We start from the raw sequence: 24,329 nt of genomic DNA, 5'->3' as shown, positions 1-24,329 counted from the left end.
AAAGACAGTCTCTTCAATAAGTGGTGCTGGGAAAACTGGACAGCTACATGTAAAAGAATGAAATTGAACACTCCCTAACACCATACACAAAAATAAACTCAAAATGGATTAGAGACCTAAATGTAAGACCGGACACTATAAAACCCTCAGAGGAAAACATAGGAAGAATACCCTTTGACATAAATCACAGCAAGATCTTTTCTGATCCACCTCCTAGAGTAATGGAAATAAAAACAAAAATAAACAAATGGGACCTAATGAAACTTAAAAGCTTTTGCACAGCAAAGGAAACTACAAACATGACGAAAAGACAACCCTCAGAATGGGAGAAAATATTTACAAATGAATCAACCGACAAAGGATTAATCTCCAAAATATATAACAGTTCATGCAGCTCAACATTAAAAAAGCAAACAACCCAATCCAAAAATGGTCAGAAGACCTAAATAGACATTTCTCCAAAGAAGACTTATAGATGGCCAAGAAGCACATGAAAAGCTGTTCAACATCACTAATTATTAGAGAAATGCAAGTCAAAACTACAATGAGGTATCGCCTCACACAAGTCAGAATGGGCATCATCAGAAAACCTACAAACAACAAATGCTGGAGAGGGTGTGGAGAAAAGGGAACCCTCTTGCTCTGTTGGTGGGAAAGTAAATTGATACAGCCACTATGGAGAACAGTACGGAGGTTCTTTAAAAAACTAAAAATAGAATTACCATATGACCCAGCAATCCCACTACTGGGCAAATACCCAGAGAAAGCCATAATTTAAAAAGACACACGCATGGGCTTCCCTGGTGGCGCAGTGGTTAAGAATCCACCTGCCAATGCAGGGAACACAGGTTCAAGCCCTGTTCCGCGAAGATTCCACATGCCACGGAGCAACTAAGCCCATGCGCCACAGCTACTGAGCCTGCGTTCTAGAGCCCTCAAGCCACAACTATGGAGCCCGAGTACCACAACTACTGAAGCCCGCACGCCTAGAGCCTGTGCTCTGCAACAAGAGAAGCCACCCAATGAGAAGCCTGCGCACCGCAAGGAAGGGTAGCTCCTGCTCACCACAACTAGAGAAAAGCCCGCACGCAGCAACAAACACCCAATGCAGCCAAAAATAAAAATAAAAATGAATAAATAAATAAGTAAGACACATGCACCCCAATGTTCACTGCAGCACTATTTACAATACCCAGGTCATGGAAGCAACCTAAATGCCCATCGACAGACGAATGGATAAAGAAGATGTGGTACATATATACAATGGAATATTACCCAGCCATAAAAAGGAACGAAATTGGGTCATTTGTAGAGACGTGCATGGATCTAGAGACTGTCATAAAGAGTGAAGTAAATCAGAAAGAGAAAAACAAGTATCATATATTAACGCATATATGTGGAAACTTGAAAAATGATATAAATGAACTGGTATGCAGGGCAGAAATAGACACACAGATGTAGAGAACAAACGTAAGAACACCAAGGGGGGAAAGTGGTGGGGGTGGTGGTGGTGGGGTGGGATGAACTGGGAGATTGGGATTGACATGTATACGCTAATATGTATAAAATGGATAACTAATAAGAACCTGCTATATAAAAAAATAAATTAAAAAAATTTTTTTTAAAAAGGTTTGGTTTTTTTTCCCTTTCACCTCCCCATGGCTATTCTTCTGTTCTTCTTTAGTTTACAAATCCCAAGTTTTAGTTAGAGCCCTTCCAACTGCTAAAAGGCACTTCCCAGCCTCCTTTGAAGCCAGGTGTGGTCATATAATCGGCCAGAGATGTAAAGGCAGATCTTGTATGTGATTTCTGGGAAATTTCTTTAAAAGGAAGGGGCATGTCCTTCTTCCCGATTCCTCCTCAGCTACTTGAATGCAGGTATGATTGGTTCAGCTCCAGCGGTCATCATGGACCGAGTCGACCACCTTTAAAGTTGAAGCCACGCACAGTAGAGCAACATGACAAAACAGCTGGATTTCTAATAACAGCAGCATTGAACTGCCCACCTCAGAAATTCTTTTTGGAAAGATATAACCATCTACATTACTCGACATGCTAATTTTCAGGTCTTTCTTCATTGCCACCAGGGCTTTCCTAATCAATACACCATGTTATATAAAAGATGTAAATTCTACTTTTGTATTTCTGGTAGTTACTCCACTAACTTACTAGGATCTATAACTGTTTTTATTTTTCCCCATCAATTACTTCAACTTATTAACTACATTTCCCTGCAAAAGTAGTTCAGGACATTCTCATCTCTCTTTACTGCTTCCTGTCTCCTCACCTGTCTTCCATGTTGGGATTACCCAGTATTTACTTCTGGATTGTTATTGATAAAGGCTGCTTTCTTTTTCTTTTAATTTATTTATTTATTTATTTATTTTTGGCTGTGTTGGGTCTTTGTTGCTGTGCACAAGCTTTCTTTTTAGTTGTGGTGAGTGGGGGCTACTCTTCGTTGCAGTGTGCGGGCCTCTCACTGTCGTGGCTTCTCGTTGTGAAGCACAGGCTCTAGGCACGCAGGCTTCAGTAGCTGTGGCATGTGGGCTCAGTAGTTGTGGCTTGCGGGCTCTAGAGCTCAGGCTCATTAGTTGTAGCGCACGGGCTTAGTTGCTCCATGGCATGTGGGATCTTCCCAGGCCAGGGCTCGAACCCATGTCCCTTGCATTGGCAGGCAGATTCTTAACCACTGCGCCACCAGGGAAGCCCCTAAAGGCTGCTTTCTTAAACTTTTCTTCTTACTATTACTAAACATTTTTTTAAACTTTTTATTGAAGTATATTACATAGAGAAATATATACATTATGAGAGTACAAAAATCAAGACATTCCTGGGAATTCCCTGGTGGTCCAGTGGTTAGGACTTGGCAATTTCATAGCCATGGCCTGGGTTCAATCCCTGGTTGGGGAACTAAAATCCCAAGAGGCATGGCACAGCCAAAAAAAAAATCAAGACATTCTCACCAAGCGAATATCCCTATATAACCAGTACCCTCAGACCAAAAAACAGGACAGCACCACCCCCCAGGTGTCTTCCTCATGCTCCCTGCAGTCATGATTCTTCCCTAAGCTAACCTCCATCAAGACCTGGACACCCATAGATCAGTTTTGCCAATTCTTAAGCTTTATATCAAGGGACTCAAACAGTATGCCACGTTTTGTGTCTGGCTTCTCATTCACATGGTTTATGAGATTCAATGTTGCTGTGGCTGGAGAGAATTCTATTGTGTGCATACACCACAATTTATCTATCCATTCTATTTTTGGTGGACATTTGGGTTAGCTCCAGTTTGTGACTATGACAAGCTGTGCTGTCGTGAACATCTTTGAATGTATCTTTAAGTGAATGTGAGATGTATTTCTGTATGCCTAAGAGTGGATTGCTGGGTTGTAGAATATGCACACAATTCGTCATTTAGTACTTGTTGTTAAACCTTCTAAAGTCACTATACCAGTTTATATGCCCCATCAGCAGGGTCCAACACATCTACAACACTTGACACTATCTGTCTTTTTCATGTAACCATTCTGGGGGATGTGCAGAAGCACTGCATTATGGTTTTAATTTGCCATTTCTGGATGACTGCTGAAGTTGAGCACCTCTCCATATGCTCGCTAGCCACAAGGTAGCCTCTTTTTTTTTTTTTTTAATTTTATTTATTTTTGGCTGTGTTGGGTCTTTGTTGCTGCGCGTGGGCTTTCTCTGGTTGTGGAGAGTGGGGGCTACCCTTTGTTGCAGTGTGCAGCCTTCTCATTGCGATGGCTTCTCTTTTTGCAGAGCATGGGCTCTAGGTACACGGGCTTCAGTAGTTATGGCATGAGGGCTCAGTAGTTGTGGCTTGCTGGCTCTAGAGTGCAGGCTCAGTAGTTGTGGCGCACAGGCTCAGCTGCTCCGCGGCATGTGGGATCTTCCCGGACCAGGGCTCAAACCCATGTCCCCTGCACTGGCTGGCAGATTCTTAACCACTGTGCCACCAGGGAAGTCTGGTAGCCTCTTTCTTAAAGTGACTGTTATAGGTTTTCTTGCCCTTTTTTCTAGAAGGGGTGTCTGACTTTTTCTTACTGACATTAAGGGGTTTCTTTGAAATTCTGGATATAAACAATCTGTCAGACATACGTATTGCAAATACCTTTCTCACTCTGTGGCTTGCCTTTTCACTCTTTTAGAACAGTCCTGAATTTAAAAGTCATCCACTCGGGCTTCCCTGGTAGCACAGTGGTTGAGAATCCACCTGCCAATGCAGGGGACACGGGTTGGAGCCCTTGTCCAGGAAGATCCCACATGCCGCAGAGCAACTAAGCCCATGAGCCACAACTACTGCAGCCCGCGCACCTAGAGCCCTTGCTCCGCAACAAGAGAAGCCACTGCAATGAGAAGCCTGTGCACCACAATGAAGAGTAGCCCCTGCTCACCACTAGAGAGAAGCCCGCACACTGCAACGAAGACCCAATGCATCCAAAAATAAAAATAAATAAATTTATTTTTTTAAAAAAAACCTTAAGAAAAAAAAAGTTATCCACTCTATCCACGTCCCCCTCTATGGTTTGTGGTGCTGTGTCTTGTGTAAAAAATCTTTGCTTACTCCAAAGTCATAAAGTCCTTGCTTTTCTGGTCAACAGAACACTTCACTAGTTGTATACTCTCTCTTGCACCTTCTGGATTTTACTGGCTGCTCCTGGACGCTAACACTACTTCCCCCAAGAGGTTTTCAAAGAGGAGCTCTGTGTAGAAAACTTTCTAAAGTCATCTATGCCAGAGAAAATTATCTTTACATTCAGATAACAGTTTAGTAGGTTTTAAAATTCTAGTTTTAAAGTTATCTGCCTTTGGGACTTCCTTGGTGGTCCAGTGAGTAAGACTCCGCACTCCCAATGCAGGGGGCCCGGGTCTGATCCCTGGTTGGGGAACTAGATCCCGCACGCATGCCACAACTAAGAGCCTGCGTGCCGCAACTAAGAGCCTGTGTGCTGCAACTAAAGATCCTGTGTGTTTGGGCTTCCCTGGTGGCACAGTGGTTAAGAATCCACCTGCCAATGCAGGAGACATGTGTTTGAGCCCTGGTCCGGGAAGATCCCACATGCCGCAGAGCAACTGAGCCCGTGCGCCACAACTACTGAACCCAGCGCACCCTAGAGCCCGTGCTCTGCAACAAGAGGCCACTGCAGTGAGAAGCCCGCATGCCGCAAAGAAGAGTAGCCTCCACTCGCTGCAACTAGTGTGCTGCAACGAAGACCCAACACAGCCAAAAATAAATAAATAAATTTAAATAAATAAATAATAAAGATCCCATGTGTCACAGCTAAGACCTGGCACAGCCTAAATAAATATTTAAAGTTTTCTTACTTTGATACTGAAAAAGTATCTCCTAGGTCCATTGTGGCTGTTGGGAAGTTTGATATTAGCTGCTTCTCACCGTGACTTTCTCTTTCAAACAGATTTGACATTTTCCCTACATCTTTGTTGTTAAATTTCAATCTAACGTGTCTTGGTGTGGGCTTTGTTTTTTCTGTCGTGTTTAGCATTCTTTACATTTAAGATGTATCCTCTTTTATGATTTCTGAGAAACTCTTGGTCATTATTTCTTCTAACATTTTCTTCCCCTTGTCCCTCATTTCTTCTCTGCTTCTGAGATTCCTATTATCTGGACAGTGACATTTCTACTCCCACCCTCCACAGCACTTTTCTTCTATTATCTTCCACCTCCTTATCCCCTAGCATTCTTCAACCTGACCTTCCGACTTCTACACTCAAGTCTTGAGCTACACCCATTCTGCTACTCAACCCAGCCCCCGAATTCTCTGTTCCCACATAGGTATCTCCTTGTTCCTGTTTCATGTACCCATTTCCTCTTTTTCCATTATGCTTCTTCCGTCCTCCTAAGCAGCTGGGAATATGGATTCTGCTCCAACTAGCACAACCTGTCAATTTGTCACTTTCCTTTCATTCTCACTATACTTGTCAGCTTCCCGTTGTGGCTCCCTGTGAGCCGTTCACCAGGTGAGATCACCCCGCTCCTCACTCACCACACCCCTCAAATGAGCTCCCCACCTCGCAGCAAGGCAAAGACGGAAGCTAGAGTCTCACAAGGATCACAGGCCGACCGCCGCAGCATCTCTTGGGCCTCATCCCCTCAGCCCTCCTGTCATCCCTCCAAGCACCAGCTGTAACAAACTCCTGCTGGCCTTCAACCGGACCTGCTCTGCCTCAGGATTTCTCCATCTGCTGTCCCCTCTGCCTCACAAAGCTGTTCTCCACACCACACTCACTACTGATTCCCTCGCCTTCTTCATGACCATGTTCAAATGGTACCTCAGCGGGGCCTCCCCATCGGCCTGTTTAAATATGCCCAAAGCCTTAGCACTTGCTTATTTTCTTCCCTGATTTTTTCCCACAGTACTTGTAAATCTTCAGACGTGTATTTTTTAAATTTATCTATTTTCTGCTCCTTGAGGATAGAAACTTTGTTTATTGCTGTATCCTTGGCAACTAGAACAGCGTCCGGCACTACTGAGGGAGTAGGGAGGCGAATGTGCCTTAGGACTTCTGCTCTGAGCTCATTCACCATTGGACACCCTCTACCAGGAGACTCAAACCTTCGGGGCATCTCAATGAGGCACTCCTCTTTTCCAAAAGCTGTTTCCCTTCGCTGGAATCTCTTAGGCCTGAGGGTGTGGAAGGGATGGGGAAAAGCAACAGTAGGAAGAGAAAAAGGCACAACTGAAAACAGTCTCCCTTGGCCAGTACACACAGGCTCTTCCACTCCAAGCTGTCAACCCGACCTCACAGACTAGAATCCAAGCACCTTCTCCCAAGGGGGTTGTCGCAGTTTTTATGTTATTTTCTCTTGGTTCTGTGGCATTTCCATTCCAAGAAGGGAGTCAGCAGGCTGGGCTATAGGACATTTGTTTCCTATGGCTGCTGTCAGGAATTACCGCAAACTTAGTGGCTTAAACAACACAAAGTTATCATCTTACGGTTTTGAGGTCCAAAGTCCAAAATTCTTCTCACTGAGCTAAATCAAGGTGTGGGCAGAGCTGTGTTCCTTGGTGGGGGCTCTAGGGACTTCTAGAGGCTGCCCACCTGCCCTGGCTCATGGCCAGTCGAGTCTTTCTCACACTTCACTGCTCTGACTCTGCTTCTGCCCTCACATCTGACTCTCCTGTCTCCCTCTTTCATTTATAAGGACCCTCATGATTATACTGGGCCTACCCAGATAATCAAGGATAATCTCCCCATCTGAAGATCCTTAATCACATCGGCGAAGTCCCTTTTGCCATGTAACCTAACATATTTACAGGTTCTGGGGATTAGGACATGGACTCCGGGGAGGGACATGATTATTATTCTGCCTACCATAGCTATTTTGTCATCTTCTCAGGCACTGGTGACCAGAGTTTCTTAAACTGAAGTCCATGGCTAGGCTTCAGGGTGTCTGTAAAACCCTTGAGATTATTGTCAAAATGCTGCGTCTTCCTGCATGTTTCTTGAGAGAGAGCTCAGAGCTTTCATAATTTTCAAAAGAGCTAAGAGCCCATTACTACAAAACAGTCACTGTCCAGGGCCTGACTGAAGGAAGAAAGCAAAGACCAACACTGTCCCCATTAACTACTGGAACACAGACATGATTCCCTCATCTTATACCATAAGAAATATTCAACACTTCTGTCCCCTTCTCAGAACATGCATTAACTTCACAGCACACATGAACATCTCCTGAGACAGAGGTGCCTGGAGCCCCAGTTAAGGAGCAGAGTAAGTCCCCCAGCGAATGACGAGAACAACGAGAAACAGGTTCCTGGGTAAAGAGTGGGATGGGATCAAACTATTATCTTTAAGTCATTCAAGACCCCATGCCTGAGCCCTCTTCTCTTCCATCAAAGCCTCTAACTATAGGTGGAGAAAATAAATGCCCTTGACAGAGACAAAGCCACCTCTTGGCAGAGCAGATCCTGGCCCAGATCCTGGCCTCTTCTCTTCTCCTTTCATTCTCAACAAGCAGAGGCTCACTGCCTTGTTCACACACCTGACAGCTTCCCCTGAGATGGCTGCCCAGCATGCTGCTTACCAAAAGCCAGGATTATAGACTCTGGATACATAATCGAATATGTTTTCATCTGATTTAGAATTTTATTTTCTTAGCACAAGTAACTGCCTTAGGAAATAGTGTCTCTCTTACACCTGTGTGCCCAGCTGCAGGGAGAAAAAGTCCACTTACTTTGACTGCAGGGTCTGCCTTGGCCACGTGCCATCTTCATTTTGGGGCTCAATTACTAGCACCTGAGTGAAAGGGGAAACCATATTAGGAATGTGCAAACCATCTCACTGTTGACATGCTCAGAACCAAAAGATACCTGTCCACACACCCTGGGCAGAGCTGTCTGCTGGGGCATGGCTTGGGCCCTCCTACCTGACCCTGGTACAGCCCAGCATCCTGCACAGTGTTGTCTAGCTTGCTCAACTGCTCGTAGGTGTTGCTCACGTATTTGTTCCACAGCCGTGTCTCACGGTCCGCAGGGATGTTGAACAGCTTCCGCATTTCCTTCTCAATGGTTGCTGGGGACAGGCAGAAACATCACTCAGGGCTTTCTCCAGAAGCAAGGCCAGCAACAGCCATGGCAAGCTAATGCTCATCCTCCGTCCTTTTCAGATGGTCACTGGATGCTCTGGATCAAAACTTCTGACCGACCTTAGCCCCTTGGTGACTCCCAAGGCAAACATCTTCCATGGGCATCCTCTTGCACTCATACAACCAAAAATTGTCCCTATGCTTCCCATTCTTTAATGATGTGGGTCCCCATTTTTAGCACAGAAGCAACATGGAAAAGTCAGAAAACTTATCTTTGGAGTTAAGATAGATTTGGTTTCAAATGCTAGCTCTGCCGTTTTCTCACTGAGATTTCTGAATAAGTGACATTAATCTCTCTGAATCTGCATTTCTTCCCCCTTATTACCATACGTTAAGTGGGCAGAGACCATGCCCAGTGTTTTATACAATATGATTCCCAGGCTTAGCTGTCCACAAGAATGCTCCCAGGTCAGGACTGGTAACCACAACCCGAGATTATCTGGGTAACAAGTCTGAAGAGGGTGCCCCAGCTTCCCTCTCATTAGCCACAATGCCCTGCACTCTCACTGGATACCTGGAACTCCAGCCCAGCTACTCACCGATGGTATCTGACTTGCTGAAATGGCAACTCAGGACATTGGTGGGGTCACTGTTCTCACAAAGCTTCAATTCCAGCAAATACACCTCCACCTTGCAGTGCTTGACAAATAAGCCATGCTCTACAACCTGTGAACAAGAGGCACGGGTAAAGGAGCAGTGGTTCCACACCAGGGCAGTCTTGGAAGCAACATGTCTCATCAGTGGCAAAAAGCAGAATCCACATGATAATCAGTTTCCTTAAGTGATCGGGGGATCAGAAGTACAGATTTTTTTTTTTTGCGGTACGCGGGCCCCTCACTGCTGTGGCCTCTCCCGCTGCGGAGCACAGGCTCCGGACACACAGGCTCCGCGGCCATGGCTCGCGGGCCCAGCCGCTCCGCGGCATGTGGGATCTTCCGGGATCGGGGCACGAACCCGTGTCCCCTGCATCGGCAGGCGGACTCTCAACCACTGCGCCACCAGGGAAGCCCAGAAGTACAGATTTTTAAAGCCACTGGTATCTGTCCTAGTTTAAAAACCTTACTTCCACTCATTAGGACCAACCAAGTGCATCTGGATGGAACCAGAGCTGGCAACAACAGTGCACAACAGGAAGGTCATTGTTCATCTCTTAGTGGGGATCATGATGCCTCCCTTGCAGGGTCTGTGCTGCCCTTGGCAGCACGCTTGCCACACGGCAGGACTGTGGGCAGGAGCGGACATCTGTGGGAGGCTGGCATGCCCCTAACCATTTGATACCTAACCCCTCTTGGAGTCCCAGGTTTCAAGCTGGAGAAAGAAGGTAGTTCTGGCCCTGAAGAGCGACTCTTAGAAGCTTGGCCTCAGGACTGCAGCCTTTTCCTACTCTGCTAAGAAAGGAAACTAAACACCAGGCAGAGTAAGAAATTTACCCAATGCCTACGTATCAGCAGTCATGTGGACTCCTGTGATGTCCTCCTCCAGTGGGATATGCGAACAACTGTGGGAATCAGGCTGGTGGTATTCTCACCAGTCCTGTCTACCAGAGGGGCTAACAATCTGGGTTTCTCTCCCAGGGCCTGCCTTCCCTCAAGAGACTGTTCTCTCGGATATAAACAGCTGTTTTCCGGGTTCTCAACAGTGTGACCAGAGATTCTTAAGCACAGGGGGAGGGACTTCGCGGGTGGGGCAGTGGTTAAGAATCTGCCTACTAATGCAGGGGACACGGGTTTGATCCCTGGTCTGGAAAGATCCCACATGCCGCGGAGCAACTAAGCCTACACACCACAACTACTGAGCCCACGAGCCACAACTACTGAAGCCCACACGCCTAGAGCCTGTGTTCCACAACCAGAGAAGCCACCACAATGAGAAGCCCGCGCTCCTCAACAAAGAGTAGCCCCTGCTCACCGCAACTAGAGAAAAGCCCACGCACAGCAATGAAGACCCAACACAGCCAAAAATAAACAAAAACAAACAAACAAACAAAAAAGCACAGGGGGAAAAGCAATATCAGAAAGGTTAAGTTAACAAGAAGCAGTACATTACTGTATATCCATATGACCCCAAGTGAACTTTCTCCCACAGAACCTTCCAGAATGTGCTCTCACTGCACCGCTGGACATATCCCAAGCCACTGGGCAGCTGTGATGTCTGGAGGCCTCCATTCAACTTCTTAGGTATGGCCAGTACCCCAGGAAACCAATACCAGTCAGCGTCAGGGAGCACTCACAGACACTGACCAGCAGGTGTAACAATTCATGTACTCACTTTTCTGACAATGGGCTGCTGGCCTTCTACACAGCCATACCAGTTTAGCAACTTATTCCAGGCCTCGGCTGGGACCAATACATAGTCCAATTCATCAATTAAATGTTCTTTCAAGGTCTGACTCTCAGGATCTGAAAAAGGAAAACAGCACATAGCTCACTGCTCTTCTCCCCAGAAATGTTTGTTTTACATGATTCTTATGTACTTTTCAGAAACACGAAAAGCATTTATAGGAACAAGCACAAAATTCCAAAATTCTGTCACTGGCCATAACACAGAGCAGACCTGGAGTCTTTAGCCATGCTTTCTGAACATTTTATGAGGAACTTGCATTTCTTCCATAGTTGGAGGGAGAAGGAAAGAGAAAAGAGAAAAACTTCAATTTACACTTTCAAAGTGCTTCCAGATTCCACAATTAAAATTGTTTACTATGAATATTTAACGTAATATTCTGCTTAGTGAAACTGCATTAAGGTCAGATATCATCTTCCTTGGAAAGATTTACTAAGAAAGCAAACAAACAAATCATTGAAGTTAAATTTATTTTACCAAGAGTCATTTAGCATTCTTAGTTTTCAACACTCCAAGTGAAAATTCAGCTGGACATCGGCCATGTGGAGGGAGAACACCTTTAACATGTTAAGCATCCATCTTATACCCCACACGGAGGCAACATGACTGTGAGTCAGAAAAGGACATCCATGGTCTGAAACATACTCTCTCAATGGAGGACCAAGGGACTGGATCAAGGGAAGACTAATCATCTCCCATCAAGGAAGCCTCCCGGCTAAGCCTGTGCCCATCTACACCCACTCCCGCAGTAGTGGAAGCCACTATTCTCTAGACAAATGAAGCCATGAAGCCAGGGAAGCAAAAAGTACCCACAATGGTGCAACTCATCTGTAATTCAAGGCAGACAATGTTAAAAACAAAAACCAAAAAAAACCCCCCAAAAAAACAAAACAAAAAACAAAGAATGGCATGCACAAGGTGACCAGGGCTTCCTATCACCTCTCCCACCAGTTTACACCCTACCCCATGAGGTCTTCTGCCCTTCCTCAAGGCGAGCTTCAGATCTGATCCACCTCTGCCTTTTTAATTTCCAAGGAAAAAGGAAAGGAACTAAACAGCCTTGGAGAACAGGAATACCAAGGTGAGAAGGATGAATGGAAAAACAAAATGTGGTATATACACACAGTGGGATATCATTCAGCCTTTAAAAAAAAGAAATTCTGACATGCCGTTAACATGGATAAACCTTGAGGACATTATGCTAAATGAAATAAGCCAGTCACAGAAAAACAAATACTGTATGATTCCACTTACATTAGGTACCTAGAATAGTCACACTCAGACTCAGAGACAGAAAGTAGAATGGTGGTTGCCAGGGGCTTGGGGGGAAAGGAGATTGGAGATACTGTTTAACGAGTATGGAGTTTCAGTTTTGTGAGATAAAAAAGTTCTAGAGATGGGTTGTGCAACAATGTGAATATACTTTACACTACTGAACACTTAAAAATATACAGATGGTAAATTTTATGTGTATTTTACCATAATTTAAAAGAAAAAAAAAAGTGGCTCCTTCTCACTGATGAGCCAACCACATTCCACAGCAGCTCTGGCATGATTAATACTGACCAACCACCCCTTTTCTATTCAGCAATAGAAGGATGGCACAGGGGTAGTACTTATCAGTCTACTTGAAACAAGAGCTTCTGAAAAAAACTGACACCTAAACTCCAAGGTTTTCTCTGATTTGCAAATTAAAACTCATAAAGGTTATTCACTTGTCTTACTTGGAGACATACACCTTCACTTCTAACACTAAGCACTATGCAGATCTGGCCACGCATACTGTGCCAAACAGCAGCCAGAAACCTTTAAATGTGGGAAAGGAACCGAGAGCTTTTAGCATCATCAACCCCAAGTACATCAATTCTTACAAGGCTTTCTCCTCTGGGGCTCAGTGACAATCTTCTCAAAATGTCATTCTTATGACACTATAGGGCAAACACAGGAACTTAACTGGAATTTTCAATGCAGTTCACTATTTTCACTTAAAACTGGATCAGTCCAAGGGCAGCATGCTAAAAATCACACATGAGTTTTACAAAAAGGATTTAGGCTCTGCAAATTTCTCCAACAGAGGCAAATCAAGGCAAAAAAAGGAGAGTACAGTTTGGTCTAAGCATTGGGATTCCAGATATATAGCAGGGGCACAGGTGGAAATAAGAGAGGGGTGCTCTGCAGACAACATTAGCAAGTTGCCCTACCCCCTCCTTCCTACGTTTAAGAGCCCCTTCTAGGTCATTCCCATGACCCTAGGCAGAAGGCAGCCAGACTGGGACTGGCAGGTGACTGGAGAGCCCAAGATCTAAGAGGGTAGCCCTCACTGGCCAGAGATAGACCATTCCCACACTGTCAATGTTCCAGGGTCTGAACGGAATGTACTTCTCACTTCCCAAGCACACAACAAATGTTTTGAGCCTCAGCCAGGTGACATCAAATTGGAAGACCGCAGAAGGAATGCTTGTCCTTAGCTGAAGGTCAGGCAAAATTACTTCAGAGGGTCGCTCCAGCTCTAGCATTCTCATCACCAATACTATTAAAAGCCTTAAGAATTCTCCTTTTCAAAAAAAAAAAAAAAAAGAGGGAAAAGGACAAAGTGCAAACACAATGCAATTATCCTTTGGGGTAACTTCATGGTATACTGCCACCATCTGACTTACATCAGTAAACAAAGCCTATGACATTATTGTCATTCAGACCTCCCCTAAAACAAGGTATATGCTGAAGCACTGCTCACTTTTAAAAACACTCAGGTAGTGTTATGTACTTGAATCAAGCCTCAAAAGCCTCATGCACTGTCTGCCTTCCTGCTGCCCTGATTGTGGGCCCAGGCAACAGATCACCTCTGTCGTGGTTGCAAGGGAGTCTAATGCCAGGCAGAACAAAGCCTAGGAAAGGCCAATTGCCATTTCTGTGCATCTAAAGGTGCAAGCCAAGCTCAGGTGTGTCATACATCACTTTTTCAGTCACTTCTTCTATTGGGAGCTGACAGTGATCATAACTCTACTAACCTTCCACCTCCCCTTACACTACTTCTATGGCAAACACGGCCATCACAGGAATGCTTGATGAATGTTGACAGGTCTACAATTTACTTTACTGCAAAGGTAACACAGAAAATTCTGGTTCCCAAATTTCAGATTCCAGATGCCATTTCAAAATGATATCCTAGGGCTTCCCTGGTGGCGCAGTGGTTGAGAGTCCGCCTGCCGATGCAGGGGACACAGGTTCGTGCCCCGGTCCGGGAAGATCCCACATGCTGCGGAGCGGCTGGGCCCGTGAGCCATGGCCACTGAGCCTGCGCGTCCGGAGCCTGTACTCCGCAACGGGAGAGGCCACAACAGTGAGAGGCTCGCGTACCGAAAAAAAAAAAAATGATATCCTATTTCTTTCCATTCAATACACTAATCTAAAATCTGAAATCTCTAGCAGAACTAATTTGAAGAAAAAAGAGAAGAAGAGACAGGCAGACAGAAATTGAAAATGCTAGAAGCACGCTCTTACCAAGAGCAGTTAATTTAGGGAAAAAAAAGCAGCTTAACTTCTCCATGAGGGTCTGCATAGACTTCTGCTATAGACACAAGTCAAGGACACTTGTTTCTATCCCCTCACGGTAGGAAAGTCAGGTTCACGATATCTATGTTACAGATACACATGACCTCAGGCCACTACCCAGGTGGACATTTCAGTTAGATAAGCAACAGGATACTGCACCTGAAAAGAGTCCGGAGTTATCTATCGGGCCAGGAAACAGATTATGTTCACCCACACTGTACATATCCCAGCTGTCGAAGCCCACATACTTCTTCCACTGCTTGAACCACCGGCTGTCAATAAGATACCTAGAGACAGACAAAAATTTACTGTACCAGACAAGCAGAGCTTGTAAGTTTCTGCAGCTGCTCCCTCAATTTTTTTATGGTCCTTCCACGTGGGGAGCAAGCAACCCCCACTAAAAAACACACTTTCAAGAGCAGGAGCAGGACCAGGCCCTGCATGGCACAGTGAGCCTGGCCCAAGGCAGGCATCCATTAAGTGAAATGATTGTTGGAAGAATCCATAAATGAAAGGAAGGAAATGACTGGCTTCAAAATGCTTGTTTAAAGAAATTCTTTCTATGGGGAAAACCTTGTTTGCTAATGACCATGTCATTAATTTCATAATGATCTTTGTAGAGGTCCTTGTCCAGGCAGACAGTTTGGTTACAGTGCTTTGCTTGATATGAACAGCAGTAAAACAATTTTCTTTCTAAAAATGAGATAATAACATCACACACTTCAGTTTTCCTCTGAGGACCAAACAAGATATCAAAAAATGTGTTTGTGTGTGTATATATATATATGTGTGTGTGTATACACACACACATACATGTACATATGTATACATATATACACACACATATATACATATAATATTGTCTTGGTGTGTTTATCTTGTCAAAAAAGCATTAAGTTGATCTGGTTATATTTTAGAAGTATCACCATGCTGTTTTACAATTAAGACAGAAGGAGGGGAAAACCTCTGTAGGGGGAACAAAGCACAACAATTATACTGGTGAGTCCTTCAAATTTTACAACCAACACACTTCAGTGGAGATCAGGCAGCTTCCCCAAGGCCACAAGGATCCATAAATATATCCAAATCTCTAAAATGCTCTTTCCCCTCCAAACACTTTTAGTGTGTGATTTTAGTCTATGTGCAACTTCCTCTGCTTCTGCTGAGTATTTTTCATGTGCCACCACTACTCAGGATATCATCTAAAAGTACTCCTGCCTGCCCTGCCTTTCATAGCCTGGCTAGCTCAAGAACACTGTAGAGACTGAATTCTTCCTAACCTCAATGCTTCTCTTCCCTGCTCAATTCCTCTGTCACTATACGGGGCATTATCACCACTACCACAGTTTCCTAAAGAGGGTTGATCAATCATATTCAATGCAAAGACAAGCCCCAGTTTTCTGCTCCCACACAATAATACCACCCAGGAATCTCTTCACTAGTGGAAGTCCTGTCCCTTCTACTAGACAATTTATTAAGAAAAACTTCCTGACTCAGACTTGCTCTTCTAAATCCTGGTCTTTTAATCCTCTTTTTAGTTAGGCTCTAGGCTACCCGCCTCTCCCACTCCGAAATGCTGCCGCCACAATTATTTTTGACATCTGCTACCAAAATAACCTGGGGCTCTCAGACATTTGTTCAGCCTCTGACCTTGACGTCTGTTCGGCAGTTTACAAGTATCTACTTCGGATCTACGCCTCAACCAACTGAAGGCAGGGGCGCCAAATATCGCTACCCTGGTTTTAACAGTAAGGAATCAGGGTCTGTGAGGTGTGGACGCCTTCGCCCAAAGTCACAAAGCGAGTCCTCAAAGATAAAGAACTCTCCTCAGCCTTAAGGTCCCCGTGAGCGTTCCGCTTCTGTCCATCCCGTAGCCCTAGCCTCCGCCGGATCCGCCCCCCGGGGCTCCGAATGGACCGGGACGACCCTCAGCTCCACCCACGCTTTCCCAGAGGTAATCTAGGGCTCCCTCCCCTAAGGGGCGGGGGTCAAGCCACTCTCTCAGGGTCACTAACATCGCCCCCGCCTGGCCCCTGCCCAAGCCGGGAAAGAGGGGCCGGACCTGAGCGTCCGAGCGCCGGCCCCTGGCCCTGTAGGGCGGAAAGGCGAGCCCAGCGCTCACCACTGCGCCCCTCGTTGGAGCGTGGTCCTCATCAAGGCCCCGAGCTCGGACTTCTGGGTCTCCGCATCCGGTCGCTCACGGCAGCCCCCGCCTTCCGCCATCTCGTCGGTGTCTCCGGCCCTACCGGCCCGGACATCCGCCTCGCGCACAGCGTGCTGTGGTCCCCGCCCACGTAGACACGCACGCACGCACACACGCATGTACGTGCGCCCAAGCCCCTCCCTTCGCCGCGGCCTGCAGCGCCTGCCAGCCTCTGCCTTTCCAACAGGCGGGACGCGTCCCCCCTCTCCCGCCAGTGCGCGGTGGAGCCGGGAGGGGGGCCAAAGGGGAGGCGGCGCGGAGATGAAGCCGGCGCTTCCTCCGCCCGGCAGGTCTCGCCGCCTGGTGGCCGTCCGGCACCTCTTTCCCTGTCCAGCCCGACGATCTCAAGGAGTCAGACCGCAGGCCCCACGACCCTTCCGGCACCCCCTTCCGGCCAGCGGTGTTATCCTGGTCTTAAATAAACGCAGCGCCAGATGCGAGGAGGCCTGGAACTAGATTTTCTTGTTTTCACTCCGGCCAGTCCACTTCCAGCAGAGACCTTAGGCAAGTCTTTAGCTGCCCAAACGTGGGCTCCAGGTCCCTGTACGGGAGACCCTACAGGGATTTTGGAGAGTGCCAGGTGCACCAGCGCTTTGGGACCGGGACTCGACGGTGTGGCCTAGTCATTAGCAATCGTGTCCGTCTGGACGCCAGAATCACCTGGCCCAGGCTGAATTCCACAAGCCCTCCACTGAGCTAGCTGCTTACTTTGTCAGGGGGGCAGGCAGCCACAGAGAGGCGATAGCAACGGGGTGGGAGGAGAGGACTAGGTGTATTCTCCACATTAGATGTCCAGGCTGCTGGTTTGTTGCTGCAGCAAGATACAGTGTCCTCAACACCGTATGTTTCCCACTCGACCTTGCATACAAAAAACACAGCCCTCCTCCTGGAGGAGGAAGTACGCCCAGAGCAACGAGGAGACCAGGCAGCTGGCTTATGTGAGTCTAGCAGTTCCCGCCCTCAGAGAAAAATAAATAAGACCCAGTACCTGCCCTTATACGATCTAATAGAGGAGAGGGGGTCTTCCACAAATAGCCCCAGCGCCAAGAAGTGCGTGATAAGCACCGTTACAGGGTATGAACCAAAGACTAGACCCCGAGCTGTGAAAGGGAGCCTTTGACTTAAGTACCTTTTGAGTGTAATTTTTTTTTTTTTGGTCTGCGTTGGGTCTTCATTGCTCTGTGCAGGCGTTCTCTAGTTGCGGAGAGCAGGAGCTACTCTTCGTTGAGGTGCACGGGCTTCTCATTGCGGTGGCTTCTCTTGTTGCAGAGCACAGGCTCTAGCCATGTGAGCTTCGGTAGTTGTGGCATGCAGGCTCAGTAGTTGTGGCCCACGGACTTAGTTGCTCTGCAGCATGTGGGATGTTCCCGGACCAGGGCTCAAACCCATGTCCCCTGCATTGGCAGGCTGATTCTTTTTTTTTTTTTTTTTTTTTTGCGGTACGTGGGCCTCTCACTGTTGTGGCCTCTCCCGTTGCGGAGCACAGGCTCCGGACGCGCAGGCTCAGCGGCCATGGCTCACGGGCCCAGCCGCTCCGCGGCATGTGGGATCTTCCCAGACCGGGGCACGAACCCGTGTCCCCTGCATCGGCAGGCGGATTCTCAACCACTGCGACAGGCTGATTCTTAACCACTGCGCCACCAGGGAAGTCCCGAGTGTGGTCTTGAAGAAAGCATAGAAATGATGGTGCATGTTAAAGGAGAGGAGACTAGAGGGGTTAAAGAGAATTTCTGGAGCAAGCAAGGAAGGATCAAAGAGTGAAGATTAGGCCAGTTGAGCTGGGCACAGACTGAAAGGACCTGAGAGCTAAAGCTAGAAGGGAGGCCAGAGGGACCATATGTCCTGCCTTAAATGGCCCACAGATATTGTAGGAGGTTGAAGAGCAGAGAGAAATAGCTAGGGTGCTTTATGCCTACAGTGGTGCAGCCCAGAGACCTACTAGGAACCTTTGGAAAGGTGCCTATGAGGGAGGAGAGGAGAAACAGATGAGCCATGTTCAGTGTTGGGGGTGGAAGAGAGAGCTGGCCTGGTGAAGCTGTGGTAGGTCATCTGAACAGATTTACTATTTTTATGTTGCGTTTTGGCTAATTGAAATTAATTTGCACTCCTGGGACATCTATCACACACCATCTGGTAACAAAGGCCTTTTGGCAGTTGGGTAGATAGCAGGGGAAAGTAATTTGGAATTAAAACTGCCTTGAGGGGCTTCCCTGGTGGCGCAGTGGTTGAGAGTCCGCCTGCCGATGCAGGGGACACAGGTTCGTGCCCCGGTCTGGGAAGATCCTACATGCCACGGAGCAGCTGGGCCCGTGAGCCATGGCTGCTGAGCCTGCACGTCCGGAGCCTGTGCTCCGCAACGGGAGAGGCCACAACAGTGAGAGGCCCGCATATCGCAAAACAAAAACAAAAACAAAAAACTGCCTTGAATAACCACATAGCAGTTAATCCCCTGCAGATAAGAGTTACCATCATGTGATAATTCTACATCTGGGGAGCCAACCCTGACACCCCAAGTGCCCTTCTGTGAAAGTTCTTTGAAATTGTTAAAAATGTTATCAAATGAGAAACACTGCCTTTAGTCCTATTTATGGAAGAAGAAAGTTGGGTTACTGACATGACTTCAGAACCTACATTACAATGTCTTCTTCACTCTTCTTTTTTTAGCAGTTTCTCCTATACCATTTATGGCATGGGTCAGAGTCTTAAGCAAGTAGGACAAGTCGTCAGCACCACTAGAAAGGGGGACAAAACCTAATTATAAAAATGAAAACTTTGGAAAATCTTTTTAAGCCTGGATCTCTTCAGTGCTATTAAATAGCTGTAAAAATAGTACACTAATTATGGGTAGTCCCTAAAAATTTATATTAAAATTATCAAGTGCCAGTAGTTAAAATGCAAGGAATAAAGTGAAACTTCATAATCAGAAGATCACCATTATTTCCAGTTTTAAAACTTTCTTAGTGAGTTTGATTATATGTTAAAAACTGAGAACTAGAAACAATGAACATCTGCCTGTGTGTTCCTGATGTTGTGAGAGTGACCCGCGGATTTGGGAGGAAAGGAGTTGAGTGATTCAACTCAGGAGACACCCTGGCCCCAGGACTGTGTTCTCTATTGGGCCATTTCCCCTAGGGAGAGGTATGGGCCTAGTAGGCCCCTCTCTTGGCCCCACAACCAAATCCCAGAACTGAACAACTCACCCGTTGCCAAGGGAGCTTGGAGCACAACAACAGGAAGGAAAGCAGGAAGAGAGCTGGAGGCAACAGGTCTGGCTGATTGGTTACATACTACAATCTTGGACTGTGATGATCTATCTAATTGTGGGTTTGTAATGTCTGGGTGTGTGAACTTTAAGTTTTATTTTGTTCCAAATCATAAAGTTCTTGCCTTGGCTGGTACTATGGCTTGCTCTAAACCTACCTGGAGTTGGCCCTCCCCAGTCACCCTTGGTCCACACTTGGCCGGCAATCACAGAGCACATGTGGCTGTATTCACAAATACTGGGCACCTCTTTTTTTTTTTTGGCTGCATTGGGTCTTCATTGCTGCGTGTGGGCTTTCTCTAGTTGCGGTGAGCAGGGGCTACTTTTCGTTGCGGGGCGTGGGTTTCTCACTGCAGTGGCTTCTCTTGTTGCAGAGCATGGGCACTAGGTGCATGGGCTTCAGTAGTTGCAGCACGTGGACTCAGTAGTTGTGGCACGCGGACCCTAGCGAGTGCGGGCTTCAGTAGTTGTGGCACACAGACTCAGTAGTTGTGGCGCACGGTCTTAGTTGCCCTGCGGCATGTGGGATCTTCCCGGACCAGGGATCGAACCCATGTCCCCTGCATTGGCAGGTGGATTCTTAACCACTGCACCACCAGGGAAGTCCCTTGGGCACCTTTTGATTAGAGGTGGCATCAGGAGAGAAATACTTTTTTTCCCTTCTTGCCTGTGCTTCCTTACCTTGCCCAGGGGACTGTGAAAAAGTGAAAGGCTCTAGAGGTACATTTTAGAAGAATTAAATGTCTTACCAGTGACACTTTCACCTCTGTTACATAAGGGTTGGGTTACTGGGGAAGGTGACAGAGGCAAAAAACTGAATGAATCTCACAGAAAGGATGTGGGATCATTTTTCCCATGTTGGAGATTCCATTCTGGTTATGCCACTGTGGTAGCTAGCCCTGATTGGGTGGGGAAGGTGTTGTGTCCTGGGCCCATGTGTGGTCATGTCTCCTCTTCCTGCTCTAATTTTGTTACCATCAATGTCTTAACCTTAAATAAGCATTTAGATATTAATTGTATGTGTCATTTTCCCTTTGCACAGAGCAAATTCTCCATAAGCATTTCTTGGGTGAATGAATGAAAGAATTATCCAGATAGTAGTCATTTTTTTCATTTGACTGATAATCTTTTATGTCCTCACAGTCCCTACCGTCCAGGGGTTCCCAGCCAGTGAGGTTGGGGAAGATGTTTTCACATGTAATTATAGTGTGTTGTGTGATAAAAGTGCTAGAGGAACATGGAGGGTGATGCTGTAGACACTTTGCTAGGAAGGAAACATAAGCAACTGGTGTAGGAAGCAGAGGTATGCTTAACATTAAAGATGAAAAAAAATTAAAGATAAAAAAAAGGGAGGGACTTCCCTGGTGGTCCAGTAGTTAAGACTCCACACTTCCAGTGCAGGGGTTGAGGGTTCGATCCCTAGTCGGGGAACTAAGATCCCACATGCTGTGCAGCGGTGAGGCCCCCCCCAAAAAAAACAGTATGCTTAACATCCCCCCTGACCTTTGAGGATGCATGATGAGTCTGCCAAGGAATCCTGACGGGACCAGGGCTTCTTTAGATTCACACACATGTATACAGGTATAGCCATGTGCTGGTGACAGAGGAGGCTGGGGTAATAGGTGCTTCTTCTGCAGGGAGGCTCAGATTTCCTCCACTCGCCTCCCTGTGGAGTCAGGTAGCCTGCAGGACTGTAGGACACCACCCAAGGTGGGCTGCACCTGCCCCTGGATACTGCCCCTACTCTGGGCATTTGGATTAAGTGAGCCTGTTCTGTGGTCTTCTACCTTGGCCTTGCTGGCCACGGCTACACTGGACCTGGGAGGGGTGCTGGGAGTGGGGTTTCTGTCTGCAGGATGAATGATAGAAGGACTACTGGGCCTCTGCCCAGCACATCACTGTCATGTCCTGTCAGTTTCAATGCTTCTGATCCAGAAGCAACTAACAGAATACCCACCAGCAAGTGGCCCACCTAGTTAGTGATTTTATTTTTGTTTTTTCATGTGACACGTCTGGATTTGAGTTCTTGGGTAGGTCAAAGCTGAAGGATGTCAGATCTCAAGTTGGCTTCTCTGTTACCCCCAGGGCCAGTGCCCATGAGCCCTCACTCCTTGGGTAAGAACTTCTCTCATCTGAGCTCCTGCTTCCCAATCCAGCAGTGCCTGATGCCTGGTAACTTATTGACCAGCTCCAGCTGGGCTTTATTTTAGTGCCAGCCCAGGTGTGTCACACCTCTATGAAAGCATGCTTATCTAGCCTATTTGGTGATTGTAATAACAAAAACCTGCCAAATTCAGAGTACTCTGACAGGGATCCCTGCCCATTCTTTAAAAATCTATGCTGTGGGGCTTCCCTGGTGGCGCAGTGGTTGAGAGTCCGCCCCCTGATGCAGGGGACGCAGGTTCGTGCCCCGGTCCGGGAAGATCCCACATGCCGCGGAGCAGCTGGGCCCGTGAGCCATGGCCGCTGAGCCTGCGCGTCCGGAGCCTGTGCTCCGCAACGGGAGAGGCCACAACACTGAGAGGCCCGTGTACCGCAAAAAAAAAAAAAAAAAATCCATGCTGTGGGTGGATTTATTTCTCTTGTGGAAAGCTTTAGCAAGTATTTTTTACTCAGTATTACCCCAAAGTTAAAACTTATGAGAAAAGGCTTATCAGGCCAGGAATGCCTCTCTGAAAATTAGCTTATTTTAAATGTTGTTTGTGGAACTACATCGAGACAGAATGAGGAAGTCATCTGATAAAAGAACTAATTGTGCAAGAAATGCCTGACCAAATGAATTTTATCAGATTTTTTTTCAGCTTTGTTGAGGTAATAGTTGACAAATAAATTTTAGTGTGTACATTGTGATTTAATATACATATACATATTTTATCAGATTTAATGTTTAAAAAAACTGTAAAACCAGCATTTCTGGAAGAACTGCTAACATGGAGGCTTCTGAACCTACTGCGTAACAGCACAGCCCATCCCCTTCTCAGAAGACCTGTGGCCTAAATGCTGCCGCCTGCTCCCAGATCAGGCAGTGTCCCAGAGGCACTGCTACCAAAGGCCAGGACCTCAGGCAGGTTCACTGGGATTCCTTCACTTTTACTTGTTAATTTGAGCTGCTGATTCACAATGGGGTGGAGTGGGTGCAGGTCAGAGCCAGTAGCAGTTGCATGGTTGAATGAGAAAGAATGTGTGTGTGTTTTGGGGGAAGATGTCCAGTTTCTTGGGGAGGAAGATAAATTGTTAACCGGCTTTAGTCTGAGTGTTCCCAGAAAAAGAGAGAGTTGAAAAGGACAGTTAAAGGAGGCATGCAGCTTCAAGTCTGAGGAGGAGTATTCACCAGCCAGTGTCAGCCACATGGGGATCTCAGAATTTCCTTTCTCTTGCAGCCCAAGGCATAAACTGAAGAAAAAAAAAAAAAAAAAAAAAAAGTGGGCAAGGAGGGGTGAGTCACCAGGTACTCAGAGGGGAAGAAGTTGGAGTCAGTTTGGAGAGCCCTGGATTCCCATCCCAGAGCCTAACCAGAGAGTATGGCCCGGGCCGCGCTGACCCTTCACAGGAAAGGGGAGAGTTGGAGCAGGAAGTCTCTCCTCATGGGTTCAGCTGTAGGATATTGAATGGGACCCTAAATCCCCAGGCTATCCACATCAGCATCTCTGGAAGGGGGCCGTGGACATAGCTTTTAACAAGCACCCAGGTGATTTTTGGGCACTGTGTATTAGCTCCCAGTATAGGACCTGGTAGATCTCGGGCACTTGCTGTCTGGTTACAGCTCTAGCTCTCCCCAACACTGCACTTGCTGAGGAACCCTCAGTTCACAAGCACTCATCCCAGCTAACTATTCTTTTTATTTTTTTTATTTTGGCCACGCCATGAGGAATGTGGGATCTTAGTTCCCTGACCAGGGATTGAACATGTGCCCTCTGCAATGGAAGTGCAGAATCCTAACCACTGGACCACCAGGGAAGTCCCCCCAGCTAATAATTCTTTATGAAATGTCCCTTCCCTCGGCTCTTTGATTCCATCCATCACTGTTCCAGCTGTGCCTCTCTGCCATCTGATCCAGAAGCACTGTGACTTCATAAGCCTCAAGTTTAGGCCACCTGATCTTCTTCTTGCCACTCTCCCCAGGTGAGATCGTATCCTCTCTGATGGCTACTTACTGGCCCCTTGACTAGACCTTTGTCTCCAACCCAGATTCCTTTTCTGAGCCTCTTGTAAGCACGTGCTCCAGATATCTCCATCTGGATGTCTCATGCGCCAAATCTGAATCTAAACACTTTTCTTCTCCCCATACTTGCTCCTCCTTGTGTTACCTGATTGTCAGTGATGCCACCTTTCCACCTCAGACCTTC

At 46.7% G+C, this 24,329-nt stretch overlaps 1 protein-coding gene across 5 annotated transcripts in view; it reads right to left on the bottom strand.

The window, feature by feature from the left end:
* USP4 (ubiquitin specific peptidase 4) overlaps window positions 1–16,794 on the bottom strand; it is a 50,448-nt gene extending 33,654 nt beyond the window's left edge. For 3 of the 5 annotated variants that reach the window (XM_081245596.1, XM_081245594.1, XM_081245595.1), the window contains exons 1-6: window positions 16,641–16,793; window positions 14,678–14,805; window positions 10,895–11,025; window positions 9,166–9,292; window positions 8,408–8,553; window positions 8,216–8,277 (exon numbers count right to left, since the gene is read on the bottom strand). In XM_081245596.1, coding sequence (XP_081101722.1) covers window positions 8,216–8,277; window positions 8,408–8,553; window positions 9,166–9,292; window positions 10,895–11,025; window positions 14,678–14,805; window positions 16,641–16,741 — 695 coding nt within the window. In that variant the 5' untranslated portion in view covers window positions 16,742–16,793. Of the gene's footprint in view, window positions 1–8,215; window positions 8,278–8,363; window positions 8,554–9,165; window positions 9,293–10,894; window positions 11,026–14,677; window positions 14,806–16,640 lie in introns of those variants that run through there. The other 2 variants (XM_081245597.1, XM_081245598.1) reach the window with 2 other exon arrangements.
* Between the last annotated feature and the right edge of the window lie 7,535 nt (window positions 16,795–24,329).

Source organism: Mesoplodon bidens (genome assembly GCF_964165515.1).
Source record: "Mesoplodon bidens genome assembly, chromosome: 10".
Classification (NCBI taxonomy): Eukaryota; Metazoa; Chordata; class Mammalia; order Artiodactyla; family Ziphiidae; genus Mesoplodon; species Mesoplodon bidens.
This window is presented reverse-complemented; position numbering and strand designations above follow the sequence as displayed.